Source organism: Podarcis liolepis (genome assembly GCF_965112155.1).
Source record: "Podarcis liolepis genome assembly, chromosome: 7".
Classification (NCBI taxonomy): Eukaryota; Metazoa; Chordata; class Lepidosauria; order Squamata; family Lacertidae; genus Podarcis; species Podarcis liolepis.
Genome location: NC_139561.1, coordinates 23,406,639 through 23,427,276, shown reverse-complemented (window position 1 = coordinate 23,427,276; position 20,638 = coordinate 23,406,639). Strand labels below are relative to the sequence as shown.

The 20,638-nt window shown below is 46.7% G+C and overlaps 1 protein-coding gene across 2 annotated transcripts in view; it reads right to left on the bottom strand.

Moving 5' to 3' along the window:
• GABRD (gamma-aminobutyric acid type A receptor subunit delta) overlaps positions 1-20,638 on the bottom strand; it is a 39,106-nt gene that overhangs the window by 8,849 nt on the left and 9,619 nt on the right. Inside the window, exons 2-6 of one of the 2 annotated variants that reach the window (XM_083513132.1) lie at positions 17,020-17,069; positions 3,966-4,078; positions 2,393-2,460; positions 2,026-2,246; positions 814-896 (exon numbers count right to left, since the gene is read on the bottom strand). In XM_083513132.1, the coding sequence (XP_083369258.1) occupies positions 814-896; positions 2,026-2,246; positions 2,393-2,460; positions 3,966-4,074 (481 nt within the window). In that variant the 5' untranslated portion in view covers positions 4,075-4,078; positions 17,020-17,069. The remainder of the gene's footprint in view (positions 1-813; positions 897-2,025; positions 2,247-2,392; positions 2,461-3,965; positions 4,079-17,019; positions 17,070-20,638) is intronic. The other variant, XM_083513131.1, reaches the window with a different exon arrangement.

The window sequence follows — 20,638 nt, the reverse complement described above, 5'->3', positions numbered from 1 at the left end:
TGTATTGTGCTTAATTGCTCAGAAAACAGTCAGTGCTAAAAATGAAATGAGGAGGAGGAGGAGGAGGAGAAAACTTGCACCAGCGTGCAATCCGCTCTAATGCTTTCTAGTCCCAGTGCACAGCTTTGCACGGCTATTCAGGACTAGAGAAATAGCATCCAGGTCATCCTCGTGTTAAACTGTTGCAACAGCGTTTCCATGGTGCCATCAGACCATGCATAGCACCATTTAACCTGCCATCCCACCACCAGCCAGATTTCAGAAGCTCTGTGGTGCTGTGACGAAACCACATTTAGACAGAGTTGCAACATGGACATTTGCTGTAAGCTGCCTTGAGTTACAGGAAGCCCACTAAAAATGTTCAAATAAACTGCAGGTAGGGCCAAATCTGTTAATTTCTGTTTCTTCTTTTTCCACTCTTTAAGTTCAGTTATCCACATTTCCACGTTAGTTTGGGATAAAACAAAAACAAGTCCATGAAAATTTTGCAGCATTTCAGGGTGAATCTTTCCTAATATGCACATTTCTGCAAATGTCAGGGATGTTGGGAGCTGTATTCCAGCCACAGCTGGAGCACCAAAGGTTATCCTTCCATGCCCTAGATGCCGCTGGACTCCAACTCTCATCAACACCAGACAGCATGGCCAATGGTCAGGGATTATGGGAACTGGGAGAGCTGCGCTTTCCCTGCTCCTGCTCCAATAATTAAGGGGTTTGCACTCTGGGACAAGGCTACCCTGTGTGAAGGTAATTATCTCCTCCATTCCCCGCCCTCCCACCTATTTAAAATAGACACCTCAGAATTGAACTCACAGCTCTCCAAATCAAGCATGCACTCCTGCTCATCCATAGGGTACTTGGTAAGGTCCATGTCACAGGCCACCGTTGAGGTGATTCTATCCAAAATGAAGACAGCAACAAAAACCACCATTACATATAGATTAACATTTGCCATTAGAAATTATTATTATTATTATTATTATTATTATTATTATTATTATTATTAACAACTACAAAACAACAAGAAGCAGTGTTAAAACAAAAACCCACCCTCCCACCATTTTTTAAGATATGAGTTTGGATTACATCAGAGCTTGCATCCCTTAAATTGTCATATTTCCAGTTTGGTGGCAATTTCTCTTACTGCCTGCAATGATAGCAAACAAAACTTTATAAAGTGGAGAAGGTCCCCCGTTCTCCACTTCTGCACTGCACATAATCAAAGTATGTCAATCCACCCAAAATGTGCCTTTTCATTTCATTCTCCTTGCTATTTTTAGTTTAGTGGCTAATTTTTCTGTCCGCGCTAATTGCCAGGATTTTTAAAAATACCTTGTGGTCAATGTTGCACCTTCTAATAATTTCCAATATCTAGTTATTACTAGCCTGGCTGCTGCTAAATGCTGGATGGTGATGATTTGACTACTACAATTTATTACTCACTCTTCAGCCTAAGGTCGCAGGTCAGGTTGCAACAATTAAAACGTAAGATGCTTAAATAACCCCATCCCACCCTACCTGGCCAGTTAAAACTTTTAAAAATGTGCTTAAAATGCAGGTTCATATTGTCTCATAGGTAAATTTTATGTAATGCGAACTCCAGGCCTTTTACCATGTTTTGTCCAGTTATCTCCCTAATATCTTTGAATAATTCCCCTCAGAATGTGGCTCCCCTATTGCAGGTCCACCACATGTGCTTATATGAACCCAACAATGAGCAGCCCCTCCAACAAGTTCGTGGGGCAGGCAGCACTAATGGTGACTGGTGAGTTGGTGACTTTCTGCTTCTCAAGAGCCTCACCAGCCTATACAAGTGCAAGTAAACATCAGCATGAACTACAGATCCCTCTGAATCTGATTAGCGGAACCGCACAAGGCTGATCAAAGGCCAGCTGGTCCCTGCCCACAAACACATGTGGTCTGACCTATATGCAACACTTGGGAAACCACCTAAAACCTAGCAAACGTTGCCATCTAATTACCCACCACAAAAGGTCACTCTTCCTCATGAAGTTTCTGTTTTACCTGATGCTGTACAGAATGACCCCATCAGGCTGCAACCGGATGAGCTTGTTCTCCACAGTGACGTCATGGAACCAGGCAGACTTGGCATTGACTATGAAGGTATCCGGCAGCCACAGCTTATCCACAAAGCGACTGTCCAAGCCCAGGGTTTCGTTGGTGTGATTGTACGACAGCCGGTCATCGCGCCAGCTTTGATGCAGGAAGACTGTCATTGTGTATTCCTGAGGACAAGAATCACCACCACTGGCTGCCATTAAAATTTCCCACAATTCCATAATCTGGAGAAACATATATCTTTATTCCCCCCCCATCCAAATGTTGGATGTTACGACACGGCAGCGTTATTTTTCTTCTAGCGCCAACTTACCATATTGACTTCTGATATGTGGTCAATGCTGGCAACTTCAATGGCTAGAGCAACGTTAACAGGGGGGCCTGAATTAGAGGAAAGGAAAAAAAGAGGGGGTTATTTAATTTTATTTATGAGATTTTTTACTCCCCATTTCACCATAAGGTCCCAGGGCGGGTTACAACAATAGAATATTACATTAGTCTTTAAAAAGGAAAAAAACCATCACCATTATAAAGCAAGGGAAACCTTTCAAAACGGTACACAAAAGTTTACATTCAGCAAAAGCGGTGGGTCCCACAAAGCAAAGCACGTTAACTGCAAGAAGTCAGAGGCCAGGATAAAGTGATGTGTACTGTACTATGAAGAGGCTCAGTGAAGATATAATGAAGGTACATCTAAGGGGAGGCAGTTCCACAATTTAGGGGCTACCACAGAGAAGGCCCCTTCCGTCCCGGCCACCAATCCCCTGCTTTTCTGAGGGTAGTGAAACTACAAAGAGAGGCCAAACTGGCAATTCTTAACATCCCGGGAGATTGGTGAAGAGGCAGTCTTTCATATATTTGAGGCCTACCTAAATCTTTCAGGAGTTCGTACTTTGAATTAGGCCCAGCAACAAACTGGTAACTCGTGCAGCTTTTAAAACAGGAGTTACACAATTTGCAAGTAGAACCCCTGTCAGTGAAACTGAGGGAATCGTGACTGCTTCTCCACCTGCCGCCTGATGGTGTCCAAATGGGGGCTTTCGTGCCATTAACAAAGCCCAAGGGCCAAACTATGCATGATGATTATTCTTCATTAAATTTGTAGACTGCTCTTCATCCGTAGATCTTAGGGTGGTTCACAGCACAAAAATACAAGATAGCCAACACAAAATACATAATAACAACAACAGGAAAAAATAAAAACAAGAACAAAACAAAGCAATAACCCCCTACCCTCCTCCTATATTCGGAAGCTGGTGCCCTTACCTCCTCCAACTTTGTAATTTGATTGGACATTGGCAATTTTTAAAAGCCATGGTTCCAGGACTTTCTGGAAAAGCCTAAACTGTTAATACTCACTTTTCAGGTTGGTATATCGTTGGGCAACTGCAAAACCCTCCACAACTATCCTATACAGGCTCAGAGCTATACTGGCTACTTAGTTTTCAGCTCCACAGCCTCACATGTGGTTTCAAAAGTTAACCCAAGTGTTAACACTTGTTGTGTTGTCATTGTCGCTATACATCAGACACACTTTAAGCACGTGGAGAAAAGACTGTGTGGTCCTGATCCATGGCATACCCATCAATCCAAATCAGGAGCCCGCGGTAATATTCTGTTGAAATTTGCCCTGTAACCACAGATATATGCTTCCTTGCTGCAATGTAAATTGTTCCATGGCTTGTTTGTTTTTTTAAAAAATTGAGCCATATCCAGCTTAGGCCCCATCTGCACTGTACATCTTAAGCAGTAACACACAACTTTAAACAGTCAACAACTTGGGATGTGTAGTTTGTTAAGGGTGCTGAATGTTTCTGGGAGAGCCCTATTTTCCTCATGGAGCTACGATTCCCAGGGTGGTTTAATGATGTCAGCCAGAATCTTACCTCCAATTCCAGGCCTGAAATTTCTTGCATACCCTTTCATCAGGTCGTCCAAATTAGGCAACCAAGATATTTCTATGTTTGACCCGATGTAATCTCCAATGTCATTCATAGCTCTGTGTTGTTGTTGTTGTTGTTGTTGTTAAAAAAGAGGAAAAAAACATGTCATTAGAACACAGGAATTTGCCAAGTTATTCCAAGTCAGGCCATTGGGTAACTGCAGGTCAGAACTATCCACAGTGGCTGGCAGTGGCAGGAGTCCATGTGTTGGGGCAGGACTTTTGCACCAGGGACCTGTTGTACCTGAGAACTTTCCCTGTGCTCTGTTCTCCTTCTGGACAAGTAAGAGGAATGATAAGAGTTCAAGGACACATTTCAGCTTGGCCAAAACACTCAAGACAGGGCAGGCAAGGGGTGTAGCCTGAAAACAGAGGGTGTGGCTTTGGGGACAATTCTGAGAGTCAGGGCCTGGAGGGCCACATTTGACATGTGGGCCTGAGGTTCCCCATTCCTGTATTAGATAATTCCTCTGACTACCAATTGCAATGGGGGCGGGGGGAGTGAGACCATGGCAGAGGGGTAGCACTTATTTGTTTAATGTATCCCGCCTGTTTCCCAAGTTGGGATTCAATGTGGCGTTCAAAACTTCAAAAACATAGCTCTGAAATACAAAATAATTCTAACAAACCAGTTGAAAACAATAGTTAAAATACAAGAAAACACATTTATAAATAGCATGAAAACGCTGCCCAAAGGCCTGTCTGAATAGGAAGGTCTCTGCCTGCCGAGAGAAAGATATCAAGGAGTGTCAGGGAACTGCCATCAGAGCATCAGGTGGTGGAGGGACTCAGGCAGGATGAAAGAGACTCAACTGCTGAAGCAGGGACCAGCAGGGGGAGGAGTGGGTCTCTGAGGGAATGCGAGCAGGAGGGAGGGCTCAGGGAGGCTTCCAGCGAGAACAGTGGGGAGGTATCGGAGTCTCCCATAGGGAGACCCACACCTCGCAGGAAACTGTCACGCCGTGAGTCCAGGAGACGCGTTTCCGTTAAGGAACTTCTTTGCTGGAAACGCTTCCGCAGACAGCCACTGTCGGACTCTACTAGTGACTAGAGCAGACATGTCTGAGGAGCTCCGTCACACACGGAGGTTTGTGGGGTCGCACAAACTCTGAGGGAGCACGTTTTCACGCACAAGCAGCTAATCAAACCCTCACAGCAGTCCGACAGTCTTTGTACGCTGCCTGTGCAAGAGAAGGCATCATGAGCGAACCAACCGGAACCGGAGGAGCAGGGGCTGGAGCTGGTCCAAGCTTGGAAGATAGATACCGAGCGTTGGAGGTTCAACTGGCCCTGCAGACGGCGAGGCTGGAGGAGAGAAGGGCTCAGGATGCAGACAAGAAGGGGAGAGCCACTCAATTCCCCAGAAAGGTACCAGGATTGGTGCAGAAATTTGGGGGGGACCCCAAGGACTACCATGCTTTTAGGACAGAGATGCAATATGCCCTTAATGTGCAGTTCGATGAGTTCCCTGATGAGGAATCGCGAGTTGCTTTTGTAATTGGGCACCTTGAGAAAGGGGCTAGAGACTGGGTTCGACCCCTAATGGCAACGCACAATGACATACTAAAGGACACAATGAAGTTCTTTCGTGCAATGGATATCATGTTTTCCAGCGATATTGAGGAAGGGGTGGTGCGCAGACAGCTAATGGCTTGTAAGCAGGGAAGTCGATCTGTCCGTGAATATTGGACTGAGTTTACCATGCTGATTCACAGACTGAGTTGGGATTTATCGGCGGCACCCGTTCAAATGCTATTTGAAGAAGGTCTTCCTTCGGGGGTGAAAGACGAGCTGGCACGGAGCCCCAGGGCGGAGTCTATGGATCAGCTGACCAAATCTGCGCTGACCATAGGAGCGCGGCAGGAGGCAAGAGCCTTGGAGAGGCGGGAAGGGAGAGGGGAACGTTGGAAGGAGTTCCGCATTCCAGACATTCCTGAGCCAGCTTTCCCGCCGGCAGAGCCGATGGAAATCGGAACAGCGCGCGCGCGCGCATTTTCAAAAACCAGCGAGGGAGCTAAGAAGGAGGGAAAGGGCCCCCGGAAATGCTATCTCTGCCAACAGCCAGGCCACTTTGCCAGAGTCTGCCCCCAGAGGAAGGAATGGCAAGGGATGGTGGGAGCTGTTGAGGGGGGAGAAGAAGGGGGAGCGGAGCAGGTAAAAGCCAACGCCTGGTTGCCACAATTGGGGCACTGCAGCCAGGCCAAAGAGCAGTGAAAGTGCCCGTGCCAGAAGCTCCTCGACCTGCTCTAGTGATTGAAGTGTCGCTAGAGCTGCAGAATGGGCACCCCCTAAAAATAAAGGCGCTATTGGACTCAGGCAGCTCCTGCAATTTTATGAGCAAGGAGTTTGCTGCTGAACACCAGATACAGACCATCCCTTTAAGCAACCCCCTGCAGGTGACCACGATTGATGGCAGGGAGTTGTTGGGAGGAGGAGTCCGCTTGCAGACTGTCCCAATGATAATGAGGGTGGCAAGGCACACAGAACTGATAGCGTTTAATGTGGCCACCCTGGGAGGCGCTCCCATTATTTTGGGAATGAGCTGGCTAGCTCTACATGATCCGCTGGTTGGCTGGCATCAAAGAGTGGTGTCCTTTGGTTCAGCACATTGCCTAGAACACTGCAAAGGGGAGAAGGGTTCAGCAGGGGCCCAAGCCACCCTAGCAGGGACTGAAGTAATGGGGAAGGTGAAGGTACCACCACAGTATGCAGATCTCAGCGACGTGTTCAGCGAGAAGGAAGCTGACCAACTACCACCTCATAGACCCTTTGATTGTCAGATCAATTTACTCCCTGGAGCACAGCTTCCCGTGGGCAAGTTGTATGCCATGTCAGACAGGGAAATGCAGGAGTTGCGAGGGTTCATTGACAAGAACCTGAAGAGAGGCTTCATCAGAGAGTCCAAAGCAGCAGGGGGGAGCCCAGTGTTCTTTGTGGACAAAAAAAATGCGGACAAGCCGAGACTTGTATGTGATTTTAGGCGGCTGAATGCAGTGACTGAACCGGTGGCGTTCCCTATGCCCAGAATTGATGATATTTTGACCAGGGTGAGGAAGGGAAAGATTTTCACAAAGCTGGATCTAAGGGGGGCGTACAACCTGATACGCATAAGGAAAGGGGATGAATGGAAAACCACCATGTTTACCCCTTTGGGGGCGTTTGAATACCTCGTTATGCCATTTGGATTACAAGCCGGCTCCGCGTGTTTTCAATCTTTTATGAACCACGTGTTGGGCCCTTTGCTCTACAAGAATTGCGTTGCCTTTCTAGATGATGTGTTGGTGTATTCTGAGAATGAGGAGCAACATGTGAGAGACGTCAGAGAAGTGTTGAGCAGACTGCAAGCCAACAGGCTGTGGGTCAAACTGGAGAAGTGTCGGTTCCATACCAAGGAGGTGGAATTCCTGGGGTACCGCCTGTCAGACAAGGGATTGGCCATGGATCCCGGCAAGGTACAGGCAGTGCTGGAATGGAAAACACCCAAAACCAAGAAGGATGTGCAGAGGTTCCTAGGGTTTGGGAACTTTTATCGTAAGTTCATCCGCAACTTCGCCCATCTGACGGCGCCCATCACTGACTGTCTCAGCAGTAAAAAGAAGTTTGTATGGACGGCGGAGGCGGAGCGAGCGTTTGAGGAACTGAAAAGGGCCTTCGCCTCTGAAGAACAACTTCTGCATGTGGATTTACGAAAGAAGCTAAGGGTTGAAACAGACGCATCTGACAGAGCCATAGGGGCGGTGCTTCTTCTGCAGCCGGGGAAGGAGGAGTCAGAGTGGCGTCCGTGTGCCTTCTTCTCGCGGAAGCTGAACAAATCCGAGAGGAACTACACGGTGTACGACCGAGAACTGCTTGCTATTCATGAGGCGTTCCGGAGATGGAGGCATCTGCTAGTTGGTGCACAACATAAAGTGCAAGTGTGCACGGACCATAAAAATCTAGAGTACTGGAGAACGGCGCGAGTGCTCAACCAAAGGCAGTTGAGATGGGCCCAAGAGTTCTCCAAATTTAACTTTGAGATTTGTTATGTGCCAGGCCCAGAGAATGTTAGGGCGGACGCTCTCTCACGCAAACCTGAATATTTGGAGGGGGAGGGAGCACCCGAAGAAACCCATATCATTCCAGAGGACCGCTGGGTGTGTGGGGCGACTTTGGTGGGGCAAAGGGAATTGGTAGAGGGTACGGTGCAGGATGCATACGCCCAGGGGAAACTCAGGGATCTCAGAGGGGAGGAAGACAAATCCGGTGGTTTTGAGGAGAGAAATGGGGCATTGTATTATAAGGGAGCGTTATATATACCTGAAGGGGAATTGAGGGAGAAGGTACTCAAGCAGCTGCACGATAGCCCCACAGCAGGGCACTTTGGGCAACACAAAACCATGTGGCTGGTTACCAGGGAATTTTGGTGGCCCAAGGTCAGGGAAGATGTGCGGGAGTATGTGAGAGGGTGTGAACAATGCCAAAGAGCCAAGGGGGAGAGGCAGGCGCCGGCTGGTTTATTAGAACCACTGCCCACACCTGAGAGACCGTGGGAAGCAGTGGCAATAGATTTCATGACTGATCTGCCAAGGTCTAGAGGGAAAACAGCCATCATGGTTGTAGTAGACCTGTTAACTAAAATGGCCCACTTCATAGCCTGCTCACATGCGGTTACAGCAGAAGAAACCGCCAAATTGTTTGTAGAGAATGTGTTTAGGTTGCATGGCGCCCCCTTGAGGGTGGTTTCAGACCGAGGGAAACAATTTACTTCCAGGTTCTGGAGGAAGCTCATGAGCTTACTGCATGTAGAGGTTAATTTCTCGACGGCCCGTCATCCTGAAACCAACGGGCAGGCGGAAAGAGCAAATGGGGTTCTCCAACAATATTTGAGGTGTTATGTTAATGACAGAGAGAATGATTGGGTGGAGAAGCTGGCGTTGGCAGAATTTGCCTACAACAATGCAGAGAACGTGTCCACGGGGATGAGCCCCTTTTTGGCTAATCACGGGTGCCATCCCAGAGCCTTCCCAGGGGGGGAGGGGGAGAACTGGAGCGTTCCAGCTGCAGAACAGTTCGTGGAAGAAATGGAAGCGATCCATCGCCAGCTCCAACTCAACTTAAACAGGGCTAAGGAGGAATATAAGAGGCAGGCAGACAAAAACAGAAGGGAAGGTGAAAGCATCAGGGTGGGGGACCAGGTGTGGCTGTCAACCCAAGGGTTGCCATTCAAAGGAGGTTGTAAGAAATTAAGACCCAAAAGGCTGGGTCCGTTTGAAGTCATACAGCAGGTCAATCCAGTGGCTTTCAGGCTCCGGTTACCGAACCACATGAAGCTGCACCCAGTTTTTCACAGGTCGTTGCTGTCACCGTATAGAGGAGACAGTGAGGGGAGGGTCACTAGGGGACCAGCAATGGAGGAGAAGGAACACAGCTACCATGTAGCGGAGATCCTCGATTCCAGGTGGAAGGGAGATCAAGTAGAGTATTTGGTAATGTGGGAAGGGGAACCGGAGTCGGAAAACACCTGGGTTAGGGCAGAGGATGTCAATGACGAGGTTTTAATAGAGACTTTTCATCAGAGGTTCCCACGTAAACCTCAGCCTGTAGCGAGGTTCCAAAGGGAATACTTTGCCACCACCGACGAGGAAGAGGAGTTGGAGGGGTTCCCAGATTCTGAAGAGGAGGAGGATTCAGCTGGCCAGGACGACGATCGATGGAGAGAATTGTTCGAGACGTCAGAAGATGAGGAAGATTCGTTTCGGGGTTTTAGCCCTTCACCTCCCAGGGGGGAGGAATTGGGAGGGGGTGAGGGGGGCCCTGGAGGGGAGGTGGATGTCAGGGAACTGCCATCAGAGCATCAGGTGGTGGAGGGACTCAGGCAGGATGAAAGAGACTCAACTGCTGAAGCAGGGACCAGCAGGGGGAGGAGTGGGTCTCTGAGGGAATGCGAGCAGGAGGGAGGGCTCAGGGAGGCTTCCAGCGAGAACAGTGGGGAGGTATCGGAGTCTCCCATAGGGAGACCCACACCTCGCAGGAAACTGTCACGCCGTGAGTCCAGGAGACGCGTTTCCGTTAAGGAACTTCTTTGCTGGAAACGCTTCCGCAGACAGCCACTGTCGGACTCTACTAGTGACTAGAGCAGACATGTCTGAGGAGCTCCGTCACACACGGAGGTTTGTGGGGTCGCACAAACTCTGAGGGAGCACGTTTTCATGCACAAGCAGCTAATCAAACCCTCACAAGGAGGGACACAATTTACCGGTAACTGCCCTTGGGAGGGAGTTCCACAACATGGGAGCAGCCACAGAAAAGGCTCTCTCGCAGGTCGCCAGCAACTGTGCCTCTGATGTTGATGGGGCCTGGAGAAGGTGCTCACCTGAGGATCTTAGCACCCAGGCAAGTTCATAAAGGGAGATACAATCTTCCAAGTAACCCGGGCCCAAGCCACATAGGGCTTTATAGTTCATGATCAACACATTGAATTGTGCCTGGAAACAGACCAGTCACCAGTGAAATTGTTTTGACAGGGGAATAATATGCTCTCTACATTTAACTGACCCCAGGCAGTAGCCTGGCTGCAGTATTCTGTACCCAGTCAGAAGCATGTGATTGGCCATTGTGGGGAAACAGGATGCCTTGGGTCTGATCCTGCAGCGCTGTCCTTAACGTCCCCAGAACAGCTCCTTCTGACAGCAGTTCCGTTTACAAAGGCCCTTATGGATGTGGGAGAGATAACTTGCTGTTGGACCTCAAAACCGGTAATGAGTTAAGCTCCAGAGCTACATGAGCTACATAACTCAAAACATTAGATGAGAGCCGCCCTCAGATCTGGCGCAACAGCTCCCACCAGGCTCCGAAATAAGCAGAGCGCTTGAAAAGAAATAATGCGGGTAGAAGGAGAGAAATCTTGTTAAATATTGATGAAAGGCTGTAGTCGAATATACCATAAGCATTTCCTGTCTTGGGACTTACGTAACTTTCCTAGGGGTTCCCCCCCCCACTCCCCTTGCTTCTTCTTCCATGTGTCACTGGCCCCAAAAAGGAAGCAAAAGCCCTACTTCCGAAGTTGGTCTTTTGCATTTAATGCCACAAGGCCATGCTTTGAATTGCTCTGCAAAACAAACAGGGCGGAAAGTGTTGTTCAGCTTTTGTGCCGATTGTGCTCTGGTTTCCCATGTATGCGCAGACAGCGCCAGGGGGGTTTGGGATACCGTTCTGTGGATGTATGTTCTGAGTAACACAGACACCATCAGCTGCTGTTAGTGGAGTTGTCAAAGATGGAAGAGCTTTACAGAATGCAATAAGTGTCCTGCTACGTCAGGCCAACAATGGTCCATACAGTCCAACATCCTGCTCTCACAGAAGCCAACCAGATGCCTGTGGGAAGCCCAGAGGCAGGATCCGAGCACAACAGCAATTCTCCCCCTTTGCAATTCCCAGGAACTGGTGTTTACAGACTTGTGGGCCCGATGTAGGGGTCTGGAAGGCTGCATGGAGGGCCCATGGGCTTGAGTCTCCCCACCACTGCACTACAGTGGTACCTCGGGTTACAAACGCTTCAGGTTACAAACTCTGCTAACCCGGAAGTAGTACCTCAGGTTAAGAACTTTACCTCGGGATGAGAAGAGAAATTGCATGGCGGCGGCGCAATGGCAGCGAGAGGCCCCATTAGCTAAAGTGGTACCTCAGGTTAAGAACAGTTTCAGGTTAAGAACAGACCTCCGGAACGAATTAAGTTCTTAACCAGAGGTACCACTGTATATGAAACAATGCTTTTGTTTTCTTAAAAAAAGAACAATGGCAAGGAAAAAAAGCCAAACAAAGCCGTCTGCTTCTGCATTCCCACTCCCTTTGGCAAGTGCATATTGCATGTCTGAATTGAAAATGTATCCCAAGATGAGTGATTCATCCCTGCATTCAGTCACCGCATCAGAGTTTAATAAAAGCCACTGTGTGAGGAGCTGTCATTAGCAATGGCATCACTGGATGTGGGGTGGGGTGGGGGAGGAAAGAGGGGAAAGAAGAGAAAGATCCAACCCTTGCATTTCTTTCTGACATGTTTCCCCTGTATTCAAAGGTTCAGCAAGTCATGCCCTGTTGGTTACTAACCTCTGTGTCATTCGTTAAAATGTGGGTTTTTATAGAGAGAGACAGCACAAGAGAAATTAGAAACATGGGAAGCTGCTTTACAGCAAGTCAGACCATTGGTCCATCTCGCTCCGTGTTGTTTACACTGACTGGCAGAGGCTCCACCTGCACTAGGCATTTAAACCAGAAAATACTCCTTTACACAGTCATGGCTTCCTACAAAGAATCATGGGAACTATAGTTTGTTAAAGGTGCTGAGAGATGTTAGGAGACCTCTATTCCCCTCACAGTGCTCTCAGAAGGGAAGAGAGATCTCCTAAAAACTCAAAACAATGTACAGTGGTACCTCAGGTTAAGTACTTAATTCATTCCGGAGGTCCGTACTTAACCTGAAACTGTTCTTAACCTGAAGCACCACTTTAGCTAATGGGGCCTCCCACTGCTGCCGCGCTGCCGGAGCACGATTTCTGTTCTCATCCTGAGGTAAAGTTCTTAACCTGAAGCACTATTTCTGGGTTAGTGGAGTCTGTAACCTGAAGCGTATGTAACCTGAAGCGTATGTAACCCGGGGAACCCCTGTAGATCCCTCCATGGACGTAGCCAGGTTTTTTGTTGGGGGGGGGGAGCAGCCAAGGTTGTTGAGCTTCTGTCCTGGCCAGGCCGCCACCATCTCTGACCTCTGGATTCCAGAACTTACAGCTGTCAGTTTTGTGGGAAGGAAAGCAAGGACCCACAGCCCAGGTGCTAGCTCTGGGAGGAGGTGTGTTATTCCTCAGCTGGCGTAAGCGCAGGACAGGTGAGGGTCACATGCCTCATCAAGCCCAGAAGATATAAAAGGAGAGCCGTCCTGGCCAGTCTGGCATCTGTTGAGCTTTTCTTGGGAAATCACGGGTAAATGTACCCCGTAAATAGGATATTGCAGGGGGCAGGCTTCTGCTGTGGCAGGGGAAAAACCTCAGATCATTGAGTACTTTCAATGCTTTTCAATAATATTTGTGGATCCGGGGCAGGGGGGAAGCTGCCCCCATCTGCCACCCCTTGACTATGCCCATGCATCCCTCTCCATCACAAACTATGGTTTCTTCACTCACCACCACACCACCCCGTCTCTTCCTTTTCACAAGAGAGAGCATCTTTCCCCAAGCTCTGTAGAGCATCTCATTTAAAAACAGGGAGAGATTCCCACCTTTCAGGAAACCATCTCCTAACCATCTGACGGAACAACCACCAATCTAACTAACAAAAAGTAATGGTTCCTTGGGAACTGCAGGACCAGGGAGGGATATTTCATCAAATTACTTCAAGGATTTGCTGTCAACAATGGTCTCTGTTTCTCTAGTGGTGCAGGCTGGAGATTGAGCAACATTTTGTCCCCTATTTATTAAGTGCTGCTGTCAAACTCTCATTTTTAAAAAAATAAACAAATGAATAACCTTTTCTTATACCACACCTTTCCTCTCGAAGCATTGAACAAAGTTGCTGAATCAAGAGAGATTTTAAATGTAAATCCCCCAATTTTGTTTTTAAGTTTTCCCATCCACCTGTTTCCAGGTGTTTGGTGTTTTTTTTAATGTACAGTGGTACCTTGGGTTACATACACTTCAGGTTACATACGCTTCTGCTAACCCAGAAATAGTGCTTCATGTTAAGAACTTTGCTTCAGGATGAGAATAGAAATTGTGCCCCGGCGGCGCAGCAGCAGCAGGAGGCCCCATTAGCTAAAGTGGTGCTTCTGGTTAAGAACAGTTTCAGGTTAAGTATGGACCTCCGGAACAAATTAAGTACTTAACCCGAGGTACCACTGTATTATGACTCATCAGCACAAATAATCCCAATGCCACTTTTTAATCAGGAATGGATACAATTCTCAACTGACCATGCTTTCCTGGAACTTCCGCTGCCATACAGCAGGGCCGGCCCAAGACATTTTGGCACCTGAGGCAAACTACAAAATGGCACATCTCCGCACCAGGAAAGGAGTGAGTGAAGCTCTACATCAGGAACAAGGATGGGAGGAGACCAGCAAGGCCTCCTATTTGCCAAGGGGCCGCTGTGAAGGTGGCATTGTGTGGGGGATGCCAAGGAGGCAGCAGATCCAGCCTCCATATTTGTTGTATCCACTGCGGGGAGATTCATTCCTTGGAGGCTGGATCTGCTGCGCCTCTGCATCCTGTTGCCTGAGGCAGTGGCCTCACTTTGCCTCATGGGTGGCTTACAGATGTGATAGACTAGCTCCTTGAGGTGTGTAGGTTTCAAAAAAGCATCACTCCGTGTTCCCTCAGGCCACTGCCTAGGTTTTTAGCACCCACATCCTCATTAGTTTAGGTTTCTGAAAGAATTCTGTATCAATGTGATGCCCTTGTAGTAAGAACGCACATACTCCGCGAGTAAGAAATATAACAGCACAAATAAACAGATCTATGCCAAGGCAACTCAAAAGCAATACTATAAGAAAACCTAAGATCTCTATAAATTAAGCTCATCTGCATAATTTTGTCTTGCAAAATTTATTCTGCTCTACATAATTTATTCTGTTGGTAGGGGCGGGCAGGGAACTATGTCAGTTAGTGAAACAAGATCCCAGTAAGCCAAAATGCTCCTTCTATTTCTCTGCACCATTTAATGGGGGCTGATAAATACGTTGGGTGATGAGGAATGGCTGATAAGGATTGACTACAAAATTAGCATTTCTTGGGAGGCGTTAAGAGAGTTTGACACACCCAACTACAAGTTCCTATAAATGTCACATGCCTTTATTTGAGATGTTTTTGTAGCTCAGCAGAGGATCTTAGCAGGGTGAGGCTGTGTTCAGCAAATGCCCACTCACTGCAAAATACAGAGAACATCTCCCCCCACCTAGGGATGGAAGGATCTGCCAGTTTCGGTATGTATAATAATTACGGTGAAAGAGTATTTCTCCTGGTTTGGATGTCAGCGTGTTTGTGTCTATCCCTTTCTGGGGACATCATAATTAACTCCATAAGTTTTGGTTAATCATCATTTTCCATTATGTCAAAATCCTGAAATGATGGTTACCAAATTTAAAACAGATCCATGTTGTTGTTGTTGTTATAATATTTGTTGGATTTATATGCCACCCTATACCCAGAGGTCTCAGGGTGGTTCACAGAAAAGATCAACATAAAAACCACAATACCGTGGTACCTCGTGTTATGGACGGGATCTGTTCTGGAGGCCCATCCATAACGTGAAATGCCAGCAACTCGAAGCACGTCTTGGCACTTTGCGCATGCACAAAGTGCAATTTAGCACCTCTGCACAGGCACGAGCGGCAAAACCCAGAAGTAACCCATTCTGGTACTTCCAGGTTGCCGCAGGACATAACGCAAAAAGACGCAACACGAAGCAGACGCAACACAAGGTATGACTGTACAGTGGTACCTCGGGTTAAGAACTTAATTCATACAGGAGGTCCGTTCTTAACCTGAAATTGTTCTTAACCTGAGCTACCACTTTAGCTACTGGGGCCTCCCGCTGCTGCTGCACGATTTCTGTTCTCATCCTGAAGCAAAGTTCTTAACCTGAGGTACTATTTCTGGGTTAGCGGAGTCTGTAACCTGAAGCATCTGTAACCTGAAGCGTCTGTAACCCGAGGTACCACTGTGTGTGTGTGGGTGGGTGGGTGGGTGGGTGGGTATAATATACACACACACACACACACACACACACATATATATATATATATATATATATATATATATATATACACACACACACACACAAAATCAAAATAAAAACAACAACCCAACAACTCTCCCCCCCAAAAAGAGCCACATTTTAAAAGGACATCCATACTGTGTAACTAACCATTGTTTCCCTGTTTGAATATAACTGGGGGGGGAATCAGGGCCATCTTACACATAGGCACTAGGGGTGCGGGGCACCTGGGTGCCAGGCTCTCAGGGGCGCCAGGCCAAGAGTCCGGGGCTCGAGAGTTAAGTCCAGGGAAGAGCCTGCCCATCGGCCGGAGTGCCGCAGCAGACTTCGGGGGCAAATGAGCCAGCCCCACGAGTTAGGGGGGGACAAAGCCAGCGATACACTGAGGCGGCTGGCCGGCTCCGCCCTCCTGCACACTTGGGACTGGGCAAACTGGGGGTGGGGGCGCCGGGCAGACCTTTGCACCCCGACACTGCATATGCTTAAGACAGCCCTGAAAACAATGGTTCATTGAAGGCTTCCTGGCTTACCAGAGTGTGCTAAGAAGGAAGAGGGAAGAGGCAGTGCAAAGGCAAAGCACCTAAGGAAGAGGACATATCAGTTCATTAAGGTGAGATGGGATGGCCTGAACTGGGCCCTTGCTTTTCCTGTGGAAGACTAACACTGCTGCCTCTTTGGAAATCCTGAAGAACGTCCTGCTTCTCCTTACCTGGGACCAGTTTGCTACAAGTCAGCATCTCAAAGCAGGGCCTGGTGCTATTTCCACCACCATTAAAAGCACACCTCTTTAGGACAGCCTCTCAGTCATTCTGGGGTCACTGCATGAATTCTCTCTTGCATTGGCCTCTGGGATAATCCAGAGCAACTCACGTACCCTTTCCATCTGCCATTCCTGACTCTAAGTGATGCTCACTGTAAATATGTTCTATATTTTGAAATGTAATTGAAAAAGCATTAGGCTTAATTCACAGCAACCTTGCAAACATGCAAAAAAAACAAAAACCCAAGAACAAAAAACCCACCAGATTTCCTTTTCCCTGCTAGCTTTAAGCAACACCACATAGTGCACTCTTTAGATCTATATAGCGTCTACATTTTAAAAGCTTTTCTTCTCTTAGGTTAAAAGATTGCACGAAGTACGTGACAAATTATCTGCAAATAGACATGTTTCAATTCTTCTTTTAAAAAATACAGATTCTTCCTACAAACAAAATATAAGAGATTATGTTTCTATTTTTAATTAAAGAATGAAATACCATGGTTTGCTGGAGGGGTTTAGAGGGCTGAATGCTCAGTATCACACCACCTAAACAAAGGATAAGTGAATTTGTCACACAAAAATAAAAGAACCCTCTGTTCCATTTTCCATTCCCTCCCCCAATGACCCACATGGCTGTCTTATTCCTTGTGTGCTTGGAGTCTTGCAGTGCCCTCATTGTCATACACACACACAAACGCTTACACATTTATTCCCTGTGGGTAACACTGCATTAATTTCCCCTAAAATAGCCTGTCCTGTGTCGAGTTAAAAGCAAAAAGGGTGTCGGTTCTTTAGCTTAAAGACACACTAGGGAAAATACTGTAATTTATCATAGCGACTACTCAGAAATTAACTCTCTAAGCTGGAGCATTGGAAATAGGAGGATTTGCAGGATACAGTGCATGTGTATTTATAAGCATGTGCACCATACGCAAGGTGCATCACCACCTCGGTCCACCCCATGCACCAAGATTCAAGTGCAATCAAGAGAGTCACAAGTGGGATGGCCAGTACTGGGGTGCTTGTTAGTTTCATTCTGATAGACGTAAAAGAAAGAGGCTTTGCCCTGTCAGACTTTCAATTGTATTACAGGAAAGCTTGCTTGTGTTGACTAAAGGAATGGATCATATTGGAAAACGCAGACATTTGGAAGGCCAACATATAAAATTTGGCTGGCATGCCTTTGGTATGGGAAAGCTAAAGTTTATAAGAGTTTTACAGGGCACATTATTAGGAGGTATTGATGCTTTTGAATTATGGTGCTGGAGGAGACTCTTGAGAGTCCCATGGACTGCAAGAAGAACAAGATTCTGAAGGAAATCAGCCCTGAGTGCTCACAGGAAGGACAGATCCTGAAGCCGAGGCTCCAATACTTTGGCCACCTCATGATAAGAGAAGACTCCCTGGAAAAGACCCTGATGTTGGGAAAGATGGAGGGCACAAGGAGAAGGGGACGACAGAGGACGAGATGGTTGGACAGTGTTCTCGAAGCGACCAGCATGAGTTTGACGAAGCTGTGGGAGGCAGTGGAAGACAGGAGTGCCTGGCGTGCTCTGGTCCATGGGGTCATGAAGAGTCGGACACGACTAAACAACAACAACAAATTTGTACAGAGTTTGGGAGAAATATAAATACTTGCTGGAAAGAAAAACACCTTTATGACTATCAACAAAAGTGTCAACAAAATTTATTTATGTATGCAACAATGGAGACCTGAGTTTTGTTAGCCTCAAAATGGAAAGTGAGGGAGGTCCCAGGCAAAGAGGACTGGCAACTTAAGATGGTAGAATATGCAGAGCTTGCAGGTTTAACATACAGAATAAGAGAGCAATAAGAACATATATTCAAAGAAGAGTGGAAAATATTTACTGAGTATATGGAAAATACAGTGGTACCTCGGGTTAAGTACTTAATTCGTTCTGGAGGTCCGTTCTTAACCTGAAACTGCTTTTAACCTGAAGCACCACTTTAGCTAATGGGGCCTCCTGCTGCCGCCGGAGCACGATTTCTGATCTCATCCTGAAGCAAAGTTCTTAACCTGAGGTACTATTTTTGGGTTAGCGGAGTCTGTAACCTGAAGCGTATGTAACCTGACGCGTATGTAACCCAAGGTACCAATGTAACTGTACACAGCTGAAAAGGCTTGGCAGCTTAAGATAAAATCATCGGTGTAATTAATGTTTGAGTGATATAAAAGTGGAGAACTGACTAAAATGGTTATAACAAAATATGCAGGAATGAAAGATAACTAAAACGAACCAAGGAAAGAGGAGGGAAGTCACTGGATATCTAACAGTATGTTAATGTTTATTTTAAGATGTAAAACTGAAAATTTAATAAAAATTATTTTTAAGAAAGAATGCATTTGTTCATTATTTAGTTATTTTAAGAATTTATATGCTGCCCTTCAGCAGAAGCTCTGCCCTGCAGGTGGCTTTCCAAAGCCACCTTTTGTTTATTAGCTTTCAGCTGGACAATGCCCAGGTTTGAAAGATCTTTCCCCAGATTCTACAGGCTACAGTGCTTACATCTGACGAACTGCAGAAAATGTGGTTTCTGTGAAGGATTCTGTAAATGCAGTTTGACTGCATTTGTATAGGACACTGAAGCTGTGTTTTCTACATAGCTCAGCTGGGTAGCTGGCTTTTAAGACAGCATTAAAAAGGAAAGCATAAGCTTAAAGTTTTAATTGGATTTATCTTCTTTCTTTCTTTTTGCGATGTAAACCATAATGTTATGGTGTTCCTGTACTATTAAAAGGGGAAAAGCAATTCCCGCTTGGAAGAAGATTTGGCATGAATAAGCTTGCCAAAACAAAAAACTGGCCTGTCCTACCACCTGAAGGACTAACAAATTTCTTACGGCACACCAGCATTTTCCAGATGCCTGAGACGAGTTTGCACTTGAGGACATTGACTCTAGCCCACAAAAGTTCAATCCACCTAGGAAATCTGTCGGTTCCAATTTCTCAGTTTTTCCCCAGTCTTCACGTCTTCCACATTTCCACGTCAGTTTGGGATAAAAATATATATATTCTCATATATCAGCATTTCAGAATGAAATGTGCACGTTTGTCTGCAATTTTGCCTAACTGCACATTTTTGCAAAGCAGTTTCCCCTAGTATAATGTACTTTCATTGGTATATGCATTTTTTTGCACTTTACCCTAGTACACACATTTTCCTGCACATTACAAGACTGCAGAGCGGCATTGCAAAATTAGGAGAAGAGTGAGTTTCGAAGGATGGCTATTTTGGTTTGTGTATTGTTTCAGAAATTGTGAATTAGGTAGATTTGCCTATAAGGGCTCACTCGCACAGGTCCATGATTTGTAGGCACAGGTCTGAGCATGGTTTTTTTTTGGGGGGGGGCCCAACACCTTTCCTGTGAAAACCCAGTTTACTGCTAAAACGTCCCCCCCCCACACACATTGACATTTGCTCTGAGAACTGAACATGGGCTCTGTCCCACGATAAAGAACATGATTTGTACAAAGAAGACCCCTGGTGCAAACCATCTCCAGTTAAACAAATAAAACAGGGAGCAGGGGGTGACAGAGATCTCTGCCTGATCTCTTGAGAAAAACTGCTAGTCAAGAGTAGACAGTACCAACCGCCTTGGACGTAATGATTGGCAGCTGAGGCCTTGCTGGTGGTGCTGCAGCCAGGTGCTGCCCATGGCAGTTACCCATAGCAAGGTCTTTTCAGTGGTGGCTCCCTGTTTGTGGAATGCCCTCCCTAATGAGGTGCACCTGTCTCCATCATTATTAACATTCAGGAGGAATGTGAAAACATTCCTTTTTACCCAGGCATTTGTGGTTGAAGGATACTGTTCCTGGCAACCCCGAGATCACTGGATGGAGTAATGCTTTAAACTGTAAGCGCTCTTAGAAGGTTCATTCACTCTAATTGTTTACAGAATGATTTAACTGCCTTATAATGCTTTTTTGTTTTTAGATTGTGGATTGGTTTGTTGCTCTGGGCTCCTTCAGGATGAATAGCGGATTATAAATTCAATAAATAAAGGAATACTGGGCTAGATGGACCAATCGCCTACCCTAGCATAAGACGACTTCCTAGATTTCTCATGGCTGCAGATAAGACTGCTGGTAAAAG